At 40.4% G+C, this 17225-nt stretch overlaps 2 protein-coding genes across 17 annotated transcripts in view; one reads left to right on the top strand and one right to left on the bottom strand.

The window, feature by feature from the left end:
* Window positions 1-17225, bottom strand: part of NfI (Nuclear factor I) — a 100430-nt gene that overhangs the window by 10177 nt on the left and 73028 nt on the right. For 14 of the 16 annotated variants that reach the window (XM_065496178.1, XM_065496179.1, XM_065496180.1 and 11 more), the window contains 2 exons: window positions 12928-12987; window positions 2106-2201 (listed from right to left, as the gene is read on the bottom strand). In XM_065496178.1, coding sequence (XP_065352250.1) covers window positions 2106-2201; window positions 12928-12987 — 156 coding nt within the window. The remainder of the gene's footprint in view (window positions 1-2105; window positions 2202-12927; window positions 12988-17225) is intronic. The other 2 variants (XM_065496169.1, XM_065496167.1) reach the window with 2 other exon arrangements.
* On the top strand, window positions 9975-13714 carry LOC135947358 (transient receptor potential channel pyrexia-like). The gene is made up of 3 exons (XM_065496182.1): window positions 9975-10019; window positions 10497-11570; window positions 11889-13714. The coding sequence occupies exons 1-3, from the start codon at window positions 9991-9993 to the stop codon at window positions 12811-12813; spliced, it is 2028 nt and encodes a 675-aa protein (XP_065352254.1). The 5' UTR covers window positions 9975-9990; the 3' UTR covers window positions 12814-13714.

Raw genomic sequence — 17225 nt, 5'->3', positions numbered from 1 at the left:
ATATTCAAAAATCAACATTTTTCAATCTAGAACGAAAAATCGGAAAATTTAAAATCAGTTCTTTATTTTCTATATGAATTTCAGGGATTTTTGGAATATTTTCTGAATGCATCAACTACAAAAAAGTTTAAAAAATTGAAATTTTCCTTGCGAAGTAAACGGTATAAAATTCAACTGAAATCTCTGAAATGTTATCATCCAGAATAAATCGTGTAACTAATTGTCAACATTTATTTCTTATGTAAAATAGTTTAAAATGTTCAAAATCATCCAAAGTTAGCTCAAGTAAAAACTGTGGCCTTTTGATCGATAAATTCCTGATTACATTTTCAATTCCAGTAGCTATTTTCAAAAATAATTTAAATGACAAAAGCAAGTGGCCGTATTATTATTATTCCTTGCATATTTTTTATGAAAAAATCTCTTACTTGCTAATCCTTTATTCTAAAATAAATCACAAAACTGTAAGCCATTTTTAATTAATTATTACACGTCAGCTGATCAATTAATTTTTCCATATCTTCAATAACCAATAACTTTTCAAAGATTATTTATTTTTAAAGAGAAGATAATTCAAAATCTAAAACAGTCATTTTTACAATTGTACCTCGATAAAATTCAGTCGACTATTTTCCACGGGTGGAATTAGTCAATTCAATTAGCTGCGGGCGGACGGAGAGCGCACATTGCTCGGCACGCATCAGCGGAATTCGGCGTCGGAGGCAGAAAAATATCGCATCAGAGTGCACGCTTCACCGAAGTCGCGCGCTGCTGCATTATCACTTAATATATTACGCGGCGGCGAGAGAGGGATGAAATCCGGCCGGGGGTGCAGCTACGTATTTCTTGCCGCCACGCGCGGCTAAATATGTATGTATGTATGTAGGCAGGGCCGAGTGGACCAAGTTATCTGTGCTCACACCCCCAGAAAACCAATGTGGTGTGCGCGAATGGATGATGAATAGGATTGCCTTTACTAGCCATTAAACTAAACATCACAACCGAAGCCGCTGGCGCGAACGTGGCTCGCCTCGCCCTGGACGCGGCGGAAAGCAGGCCAGCACTTTTTATTCGGCAAATCGGACTCACGTTCCACGGAGGAGAGAATGTCACCAACGGCTCTAAAATTGATATTTTTCTCTAAAATTCGCGTTACGTTGGGAAAAAATCATAACAAAAATAATTGGGGTCATAATTTGGAAGTTTTTCCGGAGTTTTCTTGATTTTACCTCTAGATTAGGTCAAAGTTTTTTTTACTATTATTCGTTGCACCAAAAGTGTGTGGAGGCTGTCCAACACAATTGAAACACAAGCAATGTGACCTAAAATACTAATTTGAAATTGTCGAATTTGTCAAGCAATCTATATAAATTTCAACATTTATCGTTCCTTCTGCCAATTTGGACAGTTAAAATACTTTTAAGGAATTTTAAGTAAAATTTCTAAATTCAGATAACCCGTGCCGTTGGAGTTTTTGAAATCGGTCTTTGCGTTAGTTTGAGCGATGGACAAGGAGAGCGGTCAGTACAAAGATAAGGATGGGTCAATTTTTAAAATGATTGTCGAGCTGCTTGTTAGACTTTCCATTGTTGCCAAGCTATTTAACCCGAACAATTATGCGCTTGACGGCTACCGCGGTCCAAATTATTCTAACGGCACTCGGAATTCCAAAATTTTAGCTGATCAAATCAAAATAATATTTTTGTCGACATCCATGTCCTTTAAGTTGATTCTGAGCGTGGGGTTGACAACATAAAATTAAAACATTCGTTCTCGTGACGATTAAGAGCCAGAAAAATTGCTAAAACTCTAAATTACAAGGATGATAAAACAGTTCCAGAGACAAATTTGCGATTTAAAAAAAGATTTAAGCCAAATTCAAAGTTTAAATAAAAAATTTAAATAAATTGGAGTGTGAGCGTGAGATTGTGAAAAGTGCCAATGACGTGTGTGGTCTGAAAATCTCTGCACCGAGCAATCCCCAGGAAAAGTTTGAGAAGCGCGTAAAGAGGAAATGTAAAAATAAAACGCGGCGTGGTGCGCGCAGAAAGAGAGTGAGAGAGCACATGGCGGAAAGAGAGCTAGGGGAGCAGAGAAATACATACCTTTGGCAAGTCTCCACAGTTCTTTAGATGAGAACACTCCAGTGGCTAATATGATATCGTTACAAACCACCCCGTTATAAGGATTGTGTGAATAGCCTGCAACAAACACACAAACTGCAATTAGAGATTTCCACCTCCGAGTCGACTGCAAACTACAAAACTAAAACGCCAAAGCCACCGCCCGCCGCGCTGCCTCCCAGATATTATGCGAGTGTGGAAAAGTTGCGCCGTAAATTATTTTCTTTCGATCTCGAGGCACAATTCGATACAAAAAGTTGCAAGTGTACGCGCGCGGCGGACAAAAAGGATCGATTCGAGAGCCCCTTTCCGCTCCGCTCTGCCAATCGCTCCGGCCTAATTGATTTAATTCATTTCCTAGCTAGCTCTCCCTGCTGCTGCCGAGCCAATCTAAATAAATTTGGAGTACGCAAAAACTTGTTAATTCTTGTCGGAATTCAAAGCGACAAATTTTATGTGCGTTTCCCTCTTTCATTAATCTAATGAAGAAAAGCTTTCAAAAAGGCGCGATTAATGGCACGGCCGCCATTTAGTTCGACAGCCGATCGAGCTTGTTTTCATTTGCAGAAAGCTTTTCTTACTTTTAAATCGATCTCTGGATTTTATTTAAGTGCAGGAGAATTGATTAAGAAACGAAATTTAGCTTCTACTCACTAAATCAAGCAGCAGATGATATTCACCAACTCCGATTTGCAAGGCTCCACATATTTGTTTCCTTTTTAATTTGATTTTTATCGCTCAAAATTATTGGTTTGTGGTTAAGGCATTTTCTACAATTTTTATAATTATGAACAAACTTGCAATAAAAAGACGGTTTAACCAAATTTTGACACAAGTAAAGCAGCAATAGTTTTGTTTTTTAATCTCTTCTTACTTTTTTTAAACAAACAAGGTCTGAAAGTCAGTACATCCCAACATTTCCTATTTTTCATCCTATTCGAAATTTATTTAGTAGCTGTATAAAACTTAAACACTGATTTTTACAAAAAAATAGGCAAATATATTTAACTTGAATATGCAAAAAATTTAGAGAAAGGTTAATTTTCAAAAGTTAAATAAGATTCGATATTAATGAAGGATTACGGGCATTTATGATAAAAAATGATTATTAGTTAATAAAAAAGAACAATATTAAATATGCAGTAATTAATTAAATTTCTGTTTGTCTGCTGTCAATGAGGCACGTTTGCACGGTTTCCGCGGCGGGCTGGCTTAATTGCATGCTTATCGCTGTCGCGACGGGCAGCAAAGTGAAGAGACAGAGTCGTAAAGAGGCAAAAACAAAGCGGCGAAGTGAGTTTTGGCAGCTTTTGCATAAATGAGAGCTGGCGGCCGGTCAGACGACCTTGGAGTCCTTGCCGCCGGCCAAAAAAGTTTTAAATTATAAGATCATGGACCCGTGCCCAGTAAACCAAGGCTCCTCTCTGCTCGCGAGTGTGTGTGTTGTTGTTCGACGGGCATAAAACGCTTCGGCACAACGGGATCTGGCGCTGCCGAGGCAAAAACCAGATTTTTCGCGCGGCCAACTAGTTCACATTGGCGTGTAATGTATGCACAAGACGGGAATGTGTATTAAAAGCAGCGGTCTCCTCTCGTCAGTGAAGTAATGAACAAGTACTCACGGGCAAAAAAATTGCGAGATGCTCTCTGCGGCTTTCGTCGAGCCAAAAGGAAATTATCTCTTTGCGATTGAGGCAAAAAGTACACTCGCGATTGCTTCTTTTTTGCATTTAAGATCTCTTGGGAAATTTGAGAGAGGTTGTGCACTCTGGCTGAGTCTTGCTTTTAAACACATTTTTTTAACAAAACACCTTTTCTGGATAATTAATTTACAGGAAAGAAGCCACGACAGTTTATTGGAACAATCTTGAAAGTTTTTGAATTAAATAGAGTAAAAATTATTAAAAATTTTAATCCTTCTAGATTTCTTATTATCAGTTATTGCCGATTCTTGAAGATTTTTAGCTCAAAAATTACATTTTTCACAAATAAAATTATATTTAAATACCTGCTTTTATATCGTCAACAAAAGCAATTTAATACATATAAAAGAGGAACTATGCAATCTTTCATTTCGTGACATACTCGAGGAAATTCATTGAAAAGAAAGATAGACACCCTGGAAGACAGTGTGCAGTTAGTTTGTTCGGTGAAAATACTATTTCATCTGGCCACACGAGAGTTATGGCGACACTCGAGCTGATATCTCGATACCTTTTTCCGATAGCTGCTTTTCCTGCCTCTTGAGGAAAAAACACAAGAGAGAGAAGAATGAGGAAGGGGTGGGAAAAAATATATAAATTGTCGCCGGGCTGTTCTAATGACTCCCTTCCGTCTTTATCGCGCGCCGACACTTTTACGGCGGCGGGATGCACTCTCCACTTTGTTTTATACGCGCGCCGAAAGCCATTTCTGCACCTTTTAAATAGTTTTCGCGCCGAATTATATTTACAGCGCCTCCGTTATCGGCCAATAAATAACGTTCGCGGGCAATTTGGAGCGCCGTTTCTCTTCGGCATTAATGCCGGAAAACATATGTCTCGATCTCGGCCGCTTTATCATCCGGAGAGAGACCTAAGGCGAAAGTATAAATTGCTCCTTTGCACCTAACACGAGACCTTCGCGAAGGACAAATGCTAATTTTGTGTAAACTGTAAAAACAGCTTGGATAATTTTTTTAATGCCATAAATTATTTTTAGGAATCAACACTACAATTATGTTTGATGATTTTAATGTCAAAAATGAAGGTAAAATTTCAATTTTACTCGCAAGGGAGTTTAAGACAAAACATAGTAGATAGAATAATATCTAGAAAGTAATTAAAATATTGTTTATTAATTATTCTTCCTGCTTTAATCATTTGAAGTATTTCATCTATGGTTGCACAACCTCGGCAAAAATTCTTATTTCATTAAGAGATTTGTTTTCCTATTTGATATTTCAGAAATTAAAATGTTTTGATTTTAAAACAGGCTGCTTGGTTTTAAGGTAAGGATTTCAATATTTTAATTTAGATAGTTCTGTTTAACAAAATTGAACTATTTTGGCTATATTTTTAATTTTAAGATAAGTTTTAAGACACCTTCGGGAAGAAACATATAATTAGAGTTTCCCCCTTTGAACACTGGTCTTTCTGAATGAGGAGTTTTTATTGCTTGCCACGTCTGCCGGGACCAAGTAAATCCAAGCACAGCTCCGAATTAAATGGATTTTTCCTCTGATTACAATAATTGGGCCGAGTACTTAGCAAATGGAGTGATCACGGAAGGAACATTCATTCGAAAGGAGAGGCGACAGCGAGGGATGAGAGGTCGCCGCGCCGCGCCGTGTGCGCACAATGAATATTTACGGCCGATGCAATTTACTTAATTAAAGCCGCTTGGTCGTGTGCCCCTGCTGCCTCTGCCTCTCAGCTCAGCTCTCGTGGAATAAAGACAAGAGCAGAGACGCGCCCAGCGGATTTGCTGCACACGCATTCGCAATTAAGCGAACCCTGCCTCACTATATATTTTGTTCTTATTGCTCTTCACCTCGTTTCCTTTCTTATTTCTCTCATGATTGCACTTGCGCAATTTCATGACTCACGCGGAAAGTGAGAAATCGAGTTGTTCAAATTTGGTCATTGCCGTGTTTAATTCTCTCGAAAAGTTGGATTTGTTTAATATTATTTGCACGAAAATAAGAGTTAGTAAAACCAAAAGTAAAATGTATAGCCATTAAGAAAATAAATTATGTAATTAATTTAAAATTTGATTGCTCAGGGTGAGTGACAGGCAAGATGAGGTGTACATTTACTAATTTTAATCAACACTAATAACACGATTTTTCAGTTTTTGGAACATATTGATTCCCTAAAAGATAATTGACATTTTATTCAAAATAACGCAGGGTAAATTAATTATTTAGCAGTGATTTTTTAATTCTTCTGAATAAAGAGATTGCATTCAATTATGATTTTTTTTAAATAAGAACCAAAACCATTAATTAAAAAAATCCAATTATAGAACAATAGCTGACTACGCGTGAGTGCACGCATCATACAGAGTTTTTTGTGATTCTCTTGAGAAAATATTGCACCGAAGTCAACGTCCTCGGAGCAAAGTACAGAGAGTATGTGTGCACCCAGGGCCGCGATGGGAATCTGTTTACCCGTGAGAGCCGAGAGTGGATGGTCGTGTGTGCGGCGGGCGGGCTGGCAGGCGGGAAAGCGGGCGGTGCAGGCTGGGTGGGTTTTTCTGGGCGTGTTCTTGGGCGAGTGCAGGGCGGAGCGTGGGGCCTGCCCGAGTTTAATCTGCTCTCGAGTTCACACCATGACAAAAGACCGCCGGCTAAATTAGACATTGGCTCGGGATTAAAACCCCTTTGCTTGGTGCGCACGCCGTCGCACGTCACTCAATTAATCACCGCGCGCGCGGCCGGCATCCAACCCCACAAATCTTTGCGCGAAAATCGCACAACGCCCCATTTTTTCGCCCTCTCCTGCCTCCTCCAAAGTGTTTGTCGAGATTGCGAACGGCAATCTCTCCCGTGAATGAAAAATTCGTGGAATCATGCCAGAATTGCGGCTGTGCGTGCGAGATTTGCTTTACACGAGAGAGGGTGAAAGCAGGGTGAGCCGCTCCAGATTGTCTCAGCCCAGCGAGACAATCTCTCAAACCGAACTGATTGTGCAGCAAAAAAATCAAAATCAATAGAAAACAAAAATAAAATAAATGTCATGAATTTTTTCTTTCTTCCTCTATTTAACAGGCAATACTTTTAAACAAACTGAAATCTGAAACCGAACATAATAATTTTTGTGTGCTGACGAGTGAAATACCATATTTCACCTGCTTCTTGAAAACCCTAACTTTAGAATCAATTTTGCTTTGAATAAAAAATTTGCAATAGGGATAAACCCCTTAAACGAGCAATATAATTCAATTTTTAACCCATGAAACCGGTTTCCCCAAAACCAAATTCATGGAAAAGGTGTTTGCTCTCACTCAAACTTTTTTTTACAAAAAACGAAACTGAGACTTTCTTACTGACAATGAGTCAAATAAAATAATACAGAAACAAGTCATTTGATAAATTGTCATCGTTAAATTCTCAAAATCATTGATTGAAATTTTGGGAATCAGCCACCGCGTTAGCCGACAACTGTTAAACACAGGGAGTGGTCAATATTCATTTCATATTGACGTCATCATTGCTAAAGGGTGAAAATTGATGCAGTGATTGTAGGGCTGCTCATTGAATTTCCTTTGCTTTCCGTATGCTAATCAAAGTGGATTGTAACAGGGCTCAAATACAAATTAATATGTGTAGAATTTTTGCCAACGATAAGCAGTTAATCAAATTTTTAGTTTAAATAAATTATTCTACAATGTGCAATAATAAAAAGAGCTTTAAAATTAAAATGTTGCTCATTTTCACCAAAAGTGCAGCCATTGACCAAATTTTCTCGGCAGATTTCTATTTCTCTCGTCGAGATCTATCCAACGGTTAGTTGGGGAAATTTATTGTTGTGAAATAAAATAAGATTTAAAGTAGGGAGACAGTCCTCACCATTTGAAAAACATGCTAACTTTGCAGCCACTTTTGCTGAAAAATGTACAGTCAATTTAGTCAATTTTGGCTTTAACTGAATCCTAAGGGATTAAAATTTACATTGAGAACAAGGACCATCCGGGGTTTTGCAGTATCAATCTTCTTTTATTCAATCAAAATGGATCGTGTTAGATCATGCCAACCCAGCATCTTCTCAAGAGTTTTATCAAAACAATTTCATCAATGTCTCTAAATTTTGCAGATAAATTAAAAAAATCTTTGCAATTTTGAGCTGGAATGCCACATAGATCTCGACATGATGAATTCAATTCGTATTTCCCAGTAAATGGAAGGCCGAGTGTGAGTGTTGTGGCGCAGCGGGCCCGGCCAAGGGTAAAAAACAGAGGCTGGAGACTTTAACTCTTCTTCCCTGCGCTAGAAAGAGGCGGCAAAAAGCTGGAGCGTGCGGCTCCAGCTTTTTCCTCGCGACGTCAGACGTGCGCTAGCTGCCTTTATCGCATGCAAATTAAAGCCCGCAGCGGCAGCGGCAGAAAGCGTCCTGGTGCGCGATAATGGCTTTTTGGTGCACGCGCGCCGATTCATTCATCTATCTGCGAGCTGACTGCGCCGTTTGCAACCAGGCCGAGCCACACAAAAAGAGACGCGTGCGTGTGCACCAAAGTGTGCAAAGAAAGGGAAAATAACGACGGCCGGCATCCTGCCGAGCTGCTCTCGCATTCCGAGATTTATTCGCGGCGGCGAGAAGTAGTATTTTTGTTATTATCCAGCCGCCCATACGAGTGCACCGAGGTAGAAGCAATTTTGTCGCGCGCGTATTTCACTCAAAACTCCTTTCTCTCGCCTTCTTCGCTAGAAAATATAAAAACGCCGCTCCGTCTTTCATTGTTGTATTAATAATGCAGCGATGGAGGAAAATCTCACCCCGCGTGCGTGCCTATAGAACTGACTGAGCGGAAAATTTTAATTTATACCAGATTTATACCGCCTTTTTGCTGGAAGAATCACGCATAAAATTACAATGCTACTTGCTTGGCCGCGAATTCAAGACAAAGTCCCTCAAGGGGTTTAAAAACAAGGAAAGGGCCTGCTAAATAAGTACATTGCTTCAAAATCATTTTCAAGCGTTGGCAAAATTAAAACAAAATGAATTTTCTGACCGCACCACATACAGTTTGGACCATTAATTTTTTTGCGTGTATAATGTGTGGATATGGCTGTTTTTGGTTTATAAATATAAAAATAAAAGAATTTAAACTATATTAAGGTTATAAATTACACGGTTCAGTTTATGTGCCATTTTCATAGCTGGATTCTCGTATCAAGGAATTAAATGTCTATATTACTTGCAATGAAATTAAATTTTTATTGTTAAAAAAGTAATTTTGATTAAAAACAGTTTTTGGGGAGGAAAATCTCACCCAGCATGCAAAAGGGGCGAGATATCAGCAATTGAACCAAAAATCTTTTGACTCTGGAGCTGATAGACGGTTTTAGACAATTTTAATTAGCTACAAATTGCATGATTTGAGAAAAGAAAAAATAGTTGATCACATCCCTTTCTATTGCATTCAAATTCTCAACTGACAGATTCAATCGACAAATAAAAAATTTGCGTTAAGTTTGCAAATGGTTTCAAGCATCGTGTTTTCCCGAAAATTGAGATCTCAATTTCGCAGACGAGATAATAGGGCTGCGGAGTGTTGGTACGTGGAGGCGGCGGCACCTTTATTTCTCTCTCTATCTGCACGATTAAAGTGGAAGATTCGGTCGAGTTTGGCCCGCAAGCAATTACGTCTGCTGCGTGACGGCTTCTTCAATATGTATTATCGCGGGCGAATCTCGCTATTAGAATAGAAACGACCCCATTTGAGCAGCAGCCGAGCATTAATAGTGCTGCGGATTATTGTTAAATGAGCGGCCCATTTGAATAAAACGCACGCTCACTTTCCCTCTCTCAAGATTATCTCTCGCCGCGCCTCCTTGAGTCTGCCGCGGGAGAGGTGCGTATGCAATCCGCTGCAATTCGCAGCTGTGCGGATTGCATAAGTGCACTTTTTCGAGTGACAGTGGGAGTTTGATCCATGTCACTTCCCCAAAAACAAAGTTTGAAATTTTCTTGAGGGATTAGAGACAAATGACTAAAATAAAAATTACTTAACTTGCAACCGCTAACTTTATATACTGCATGTTTGTTTGCGGTTTCAAATAACATTACAAATATGCGGAAATCCCAAGGGCAGGAAATGAGCCGCAAAACATCAGGACAGGATGTTTCAAGCGCTTTTAGCTTTCAGAATAAAGCAAACCACGACCATGATGACATCTGAGAGAATATCTTCCATGTAAGTTTGGTACAAAATTTAATTTTGAAGAATTTGATCTAAGACCTAAGACACGATGAAAACTTCACTCAGAACTAGCTAAAAGAAAAAAGATAAGAAATGGATAGATTTATGGATTGGTTGAATTGCTGTTAGGAGAGTGTTGCGTTTGACAAGATTTTGTCACTCATGTTTCTTTGCGTTTGAGTTCTGAGATGAGTGCAGTTGGATGATTTCGACAGCAATTGAATTGTTAAAGAATTTTCTGCTGCTAATAGCGTGCTTTGAATTTGGTTTTGAAGGAATCTGCTGGTTAGGCCTGCATGGCCAAAAAAGGTAGCAGTACTGTACAAAAACCTGTTGCAATAGTATTTTTAAATTGAAATTTTCATTCGAGAAAGGCACTTCTGAAGATAGAGATTTTTTCCTCTAAGATTTAGACTACGTTATTTCTTTTGTCTAGGAGAGTAGCTATAGTAAAATAAAAAATTATTTCAGCCGGACCAGGAGGAACAGTTATTTGTACGAGCGGTACCATGAGCTGGAATCGGTGAAGAAGCACCTGGAAGTCAACCTGGGTGAGATCAAAGGTCAGCTGAACGGCCTGGTGGCGTTCAACAACCTAAACGAAATCCAGCAGGCCTTATCAACCGGCGTCTTGCACGTGCTGGACGACCTGACCGAACATCAGTTCGACGTGTTGTTCCTGGCCTCAGCGTGCAGAGGAGACTTTCAGACCTTGAACCTGATGCTGAGCAAGAGCAGCACGCGGCTGCCCGACATCCAGTTCAAAAAGATGAACGCGCTGCACCTGGCCATCGTGTTCAGGCACAGCACTTGCGTCGAGGCCTTCCTCGTGTCCGAGGAGCTGAGGAACCTGTGGCTTAGCTCCACCTACGAGGGCTACCGGCCACTGCACCTGGCCACCTTTCATAAGTGTTCAGAGTGCGTCGATGTGATCGTCAACTACATCAGGCACGAGTTGGAGCTGAACAAGCGTGCGTCGCGTCCGCCGTACGTCACGCCGTTGCACATTGCCGCCATGTTGGACTGCTCAGCGGTGGCCAAGACGCTACTCGAGGCTGGTGCCGACTCGGAGGTGACGTTGCAAGTCGAAACCTACACGCCACTGCACCTGGCCGCGCTCTACGACAACACCCTGACCGCCGAGGTGCTGCTCCAGATGGGCGCCAGCCTCAAGGCTACCACGCCGGAAGGCATGTCGGCCCTGGCACTGGTCGAGATCCACGTTCCACAGGCGCTGACCTGCATGCTCGACTCGTGTATCAAACTGGAGACCACCAAGGAGTACCGCATCATCACCTTCGACACGAGGTTGCTGATGGAGGAACCAAACAAAATCCGAACGTCGCTGCTCAGCTTATTTGTGTCTAGCAACTGTATTCACGGCCTCACACATCCAGTTTGCAAGACCATCATCGAGGACAAGTGGGCCAGGGTCCGCAAGTGGTACCTACCGCACTTCACACTCAGTTTTTTCCTCACCCTCTTCACGACCATCTCCATCCTGGCGTCTCGCACCTGCCTCTGCAAATTTTCTGCCAAATCTAGGTGAGATTCCTACTCTTTCGAAATACACCAAATATTTGTTTCGATAAGTGGGGAAGTCATCAAATTTTAGACTAAATTATCTTTAAAACTATTGGCTGTTTCTCTTTGAACCCCTTAATTTTCGTAGTTATACCGAAAATGAATTAAGCTAAAAAAAATCTAATGCTTGATAGTGCCATGGCTTCAAACGACCATTTTAATTTTTTTAAATAACTTAAAACTCTTAAACAACTACAAACTAGAACCTAAGAAAACTGAGACTCATTTAAAAAAATTACGTATTTCATAGGTGTGCCTAATATTCGAACTCTATTTCAGTTACATAGAATGCAAAAGCTCCTGCTCTGGAATTTTCTCGTCAACCTTCACGGCGACGTTCGTGGTTGAGATGAGTCGCGTTCTATTGGCGCCGCTCATCTTCTACAAAGCGGCCAGGAAATCATGTGGTATTTTTGTCCTTTCAAGTCAGCCGACGCACCTGCTGAGCCTTGCATCGCATTTCAAGAAAATCAGCAATCTTACCGAGTGGTTCTGCCTCATTACGACGATGTGTATCATTCTGACCGACCAGGAAAATACTCAAATACTGAACGACCTGAGTCCGGTCGTGGTGCTACTATCCTGGTTCCATTTCATGTTTCTGTTCGAAAAACTTCCCTGGTACGGCACCTACATCTCCATGTACGAGCACGTACTCAAGAGCTACCTCAAATTGCTGTCTGCCTACATTTGGCTCTTCATCGGCTACTCCATCGCCTTCACCATGATCTTCCAAGCCAATCCGGACTTCACTTACCCTCTCAAGTCGCTCTCGAGGACTATGGTCATGATGACCGGCGAGTATGAGTACGAAAACCTGTTCCGCACCAACGGCACCAGCATGCTACAACTGAACGACAATTTGTCCCAAGCGACCGCCTACATAATTTTTCTGACCTTCATCATCGCCTTGCCTATCATCCTGATGAACATGCTCATCGGTATTGTCGTGCACGACGTAACGGACATGAAGAAAAACGCGAAAATCGCCACTATGCGCCGCACCATTCGGCTGGTCGAGCACTTGGAGCTTATTGGAGACACGGTTCGCGGGTGTTTGGGCCTGACCGAGGATGGCGCCGCGTGTCGCCAACTGTCCGACGACTTTATGATCGTGTACAAAATCACGAAAAAGGAGCTTATCTGCAAGGAGGCGCTTGCCGAGGCCATAAACATCGCCCTGCACAACTCGGCTTACGGTTAATTATGCAAAAAATCAAACCGCTCTATTGTTTGCAACGCGCGCGACATTTACTAATAATGTTGCCTTGTATGCACCGATAAGTCATTGTTCAAAGTGTAGCAAAGTCGGCCTTACCTTTGATCCCTCTGTCGTCATCTTTCTCGTTGTTATTATCACAAATGCCACCTATTACTTCTGCAACAAGAGAGAGGACAGAACGGAACATGAGCAAAGTAATTACAACTCAATTCAAGAGCAAATGTGATACATTTATTTTTAATATTATTTGTAGCTGTGGCTAATAGGGCTTCGCGTTTAGTTTTTTAAATTTTTTCTGGCACGTGCCACAACAAAATGGATTTCAAATTAGTGAAAACTATGGAATTCCGAGAAATGAATTGATAAATCATGAAACCCTAAAAACAATCGAAATTTAACATGCAAATCAGTTCTGAAATCAGCTAGACGTAAAAAAGAAACTGATGAGCAAGGAAAATTTGTGAAATTAACGGACAACTCTTGATTGTTTTGCAATTGAGTTTAAAATGACTAGAACCGTCCAAATTTGCTGCAGTTTGTCAAAATTGCTGTTTTTCAACCGAAAAAATCCGAGTAACAATCGCATCGCTTTAAATAGTAGTTACTTTTAAAAACAAAATGTAAATATTATCATATTCAATTCATAAAATGTACCCTTTTAAATAAACTTGAACTAATTATTTTTGTTGTGGGGGACTAACACGCGTTGGTATGGCTTATGTGAAGTATCTATTTTTTTCAACAAAAAAGAAATAAAATCATTTAAACATGCTTGAGAAAGTATAAACATATATAGTGAGGCAAATTGTACTGTCCCTTGGCTGATTTAACCGGGTTTGACCTCTTTAGATTATTTTAACTTAATAAAACTTCTCGACTCGTGCACGCTTGATGCTTTTATTTCGCAAAAGACGTCAGCAGTCCAAACTTCACAGCCCCTATCAAATTTATTAGTGACATGAATGAATTCCGATTTCGAGCTGCGATCGCGGGAATGCAATTGGCACATGGATCACGCGCACCTCTCTCGTCTCGTGCGTGTGTGCGGAATACTCAATCGAAAATGGAGAAAAAAGTTGCTCGGTCAGCATAGCACACACACATTCATCGGAGGCGACCCTCCTATCTGCCTAATAATGCAATTCCAGCAGGTACGCGCATTCCCTGTGAAATACCTGACCGACGGCGGTTTTCTCACGGTCCACCGCCAGCGGCGGCGGCGGGGATTTTACCTCTGCCCTGCTGCCTACGTATGCAGCAGACGCCGACGCGTGCTGTGTGCAAACATTGCGGACACTGCCGTCAATGCTGATTGTGAGAGTGAGTGACCACCTGATCCGTGTTTTCAACAACGGTTCAATGCTCCATTAATTTAACAATCCGTTTCTGCTCCGATAATTTATGAGGAGGAGTGAGAAACACAAATTTTATGTGTGATGTGTGTTAAATTGTTTATCTTAATTTTAATTCTATAAAATTAAAACTGTCTTTAAAGTAAGGATGGTAGGTAGCGGATACAATAATCGACTTGGATCACAGTTACTTTGCTATTGTTCGCATAAATGGCGAGTAACTAGGATCGCTAGGATCCAAGTCGATTGTCGTATCCTGTGTCTACCGCATCCTTACTTTAGAGTAGATTGAGTCAAAACAACAATATCAAATTATTAGAGTTGTTGGTTATAAAAGGCAGTTGATCAAATTATTTGTTTTAAAATGTGCAACAATCAAAATAGGACTTTTTGCTGTAGATAAAATTAAATTTTGCTATTTTTCTCCAAAATTTATAGCGCTGGACCATATTTTAATGGCTTATTTGTTAAGATTTATCCAGCAGTGTGTGACACTTTTTAGGAAAACTCTTTGTTTTGAAATAAAATAAGATTTCAGGTACATAGGCATACAGTCATCGTCATTTTAAAAACATGCTAACTTTGCCGACACTTTACTCAAAAATTAACCACCACACTATAGGTCAATTTTGGCTTTGAATGAATCCATATAGGAATTCTTTCATGCATCTAGACAGCAAGAGTTTTCCAGGAATTTGCAGTTTCAATCCTCTTTAAAATGTTAAATAGAAAATATAATCTCTAGTTTGAATGAGCATTTATTTTAATTTTTTGCACATAAAAAAATTTATAACCAGTTTAGTCATTTTTCAACCCCCACCTATATGATGCAAAAAACTCAAGAAATAAATATTTTGTCTTGTACATTAATTACTTGCATCAACTTATTATGAGAAACAAAACTTTTGGTGCAACATTTGTTATGAATGAAACCATTATCACCGCAGATTATTAATTTTAAATCATTTGAACAGGATTTTTGTTGCATGAAAGAATTTTCCTGCTTTTGCAAGGCTGAAGAAATTTCAGTGTACAGAGAACGGGCCGAAGTGCAGCGCGGCGACGGGCAAGACCCGCCCACTTTGCAAGTTGTCCTCCCAGGGTACATATTCTTCTCTTGCTGCTGCTGTTATGCCATTCTGCGATAAACAAAATTTAATCTTCCGAGTTCTCGCTTAATTTATAGAACCGGTTGTCGGTTGGCTGCTCGGACCGACCGACTCCTTGCTCCGGCAAATAAGACTAACTCGCGCGGCCGGCGTGTAAATGGAAATTTACGGCGCAGCTTCGATTCTAGCTCTCTCTCGGCTTTCGAGAGAGCAGCGAAACGACAAAAATAATTTGTGGGAAAAACGAGAGTACTCCATCCAGCGCATGCGGTATTATGTGTGCTTCCTTGGTATAAATTTTTAGCCGCGCGCCACTGTCACCATCCCTTTTTGTGTCCGCAAGATTTAACACCAAAACAAAAATTTGGAGCTCGGCCTAAAGTGAATCCAGAGCAGTTGCATCTATTTCGCTCGCCTTTTTTCTTTCCTGCTCCGCCGCTTGTCGCCGAATGATAATAATGCTTTGAGGGTCGGCCCATAAATAAGGGTGACTCCGCCGCTTTTTGCTTGGTGCGCCGGCGGACGCCCTATTGCGATTTCCCGACGAAAATGCAATCAAGCTGTGCACTGCATCCAACATCTTATTTCCAACATAAAATATTATCATTTTTAGAAATCCCATAGATGCGATTATTTAGACTTAGAACTCTCCCAATTTACTGTTGATAATTTAAATTTGAATTTAAAATTTTAAACAGTTTGCATGAAGCAAGCAACATCAAAATAGTATTTAAAGTTGGTGCTTTTTGTTTCATTTGGTACAGTTTTAAAACCTTTAACGAAAGGAATAAGAACGCAGTTATGACCCAATTGTGATACTGACAGACCAAACGATGGATTAGGCTGGAATTAACAACATTTTGCAGTTGTTGGAGCTTTTGAGCCCCTATCACAATCGCTTTGGACTTCAGAAAATTTTTCTCGGTTTTCGTTTTATAAATTCGTTGGATTTGCTATCGGGAGCAGATTGTTTGAAAGCCCTGAAAATTGCCTAGAAAATTGATTGAAAAATCGGCTAATTAACTGTCTGAATTGGCTTCAAAAATGTCTTATCATTTTGCTAAAATAATTTTTTAAATTTCGTTTTAATTTTTTGATAGTCGGCTGAACGCAGTAACTGTTGTAACTGTCGCAATAAGTTGCAGCTTTCAAATTGCTGCTTCTATCAAGTGGAAACACCATGTATTATATCTCTTAGTTTATTTGTCCATTCATCCACTTTAATTTGAAATTGTTTGACAGATAAGCTAAACCCTTTCCACCTTGTGCGGATTAAATTGTAGTTCATTGTTTGAATTGCTAATCTATTCTTGAACATGAAACGATTTTATTTGCGGAACCGTTAAAGCATTGTCACATGACCTATAGAGTTGGCGTGTCTCTTGTTTGCAACCACCGAAAGTGCAAAAACTGCGAATAGCGGAATGAACGAAGGAAAGATACTGCGGCCCATAAATAAGGCGTACAAAATTCCAACGCCCAGCTGGCGAAGAATGCTGGGAGGACCTCATTTCTGCGGTGATCGCACTCGCCTATAATTTGCGGTCGTTTCATTTTTCAGGTGCCACACACACGCTCACATTAGCTCATTTCACGTCCAATTTCATTCCGCACTCTTTTTATTTTGCATCGTGCACATGTGTATTTACTCCTCGGCCGGGAGTAATAACAAAATGAAAAGCGCGAGGAGAGAGGAGCAGCAGCGCGATACCCGAGATGCAAAGTCAGCGACGACGAGCTTTTTTCCGAGTTGCGTGGGCGCCGCCGACCAAGGCTACATTACCCGTGAATAATTGCCGGTGCGGTGCACGCCACGCAAGTGGAATAATGTAAGAAAGAAGAGAGCTGTGCGAATTCGAAAGAGCCTGCACACATGTCCGCTTCACCTCATCTTTGATTGGTTCAAATCAACAATACTAGAAAAAAATTTGAA

Source organism: Cloeon dipterum, chromosome X, assembly GCF_949628265.1.
Source record: "Cloeon dipterum chromosome X, ieCloDipt1.1, whole genome shotgun sequence".
NCBI lineage: Eukaryota > Metazoa > Arthropoda > Insecta > Ephemeroptera > Baetidae > Cloeon > Cloeon dipterum.
Note: the sequence above shows the minus strand (reverse complement) of the source record. Positions and strands in the feature narration are given on the sequence as shown.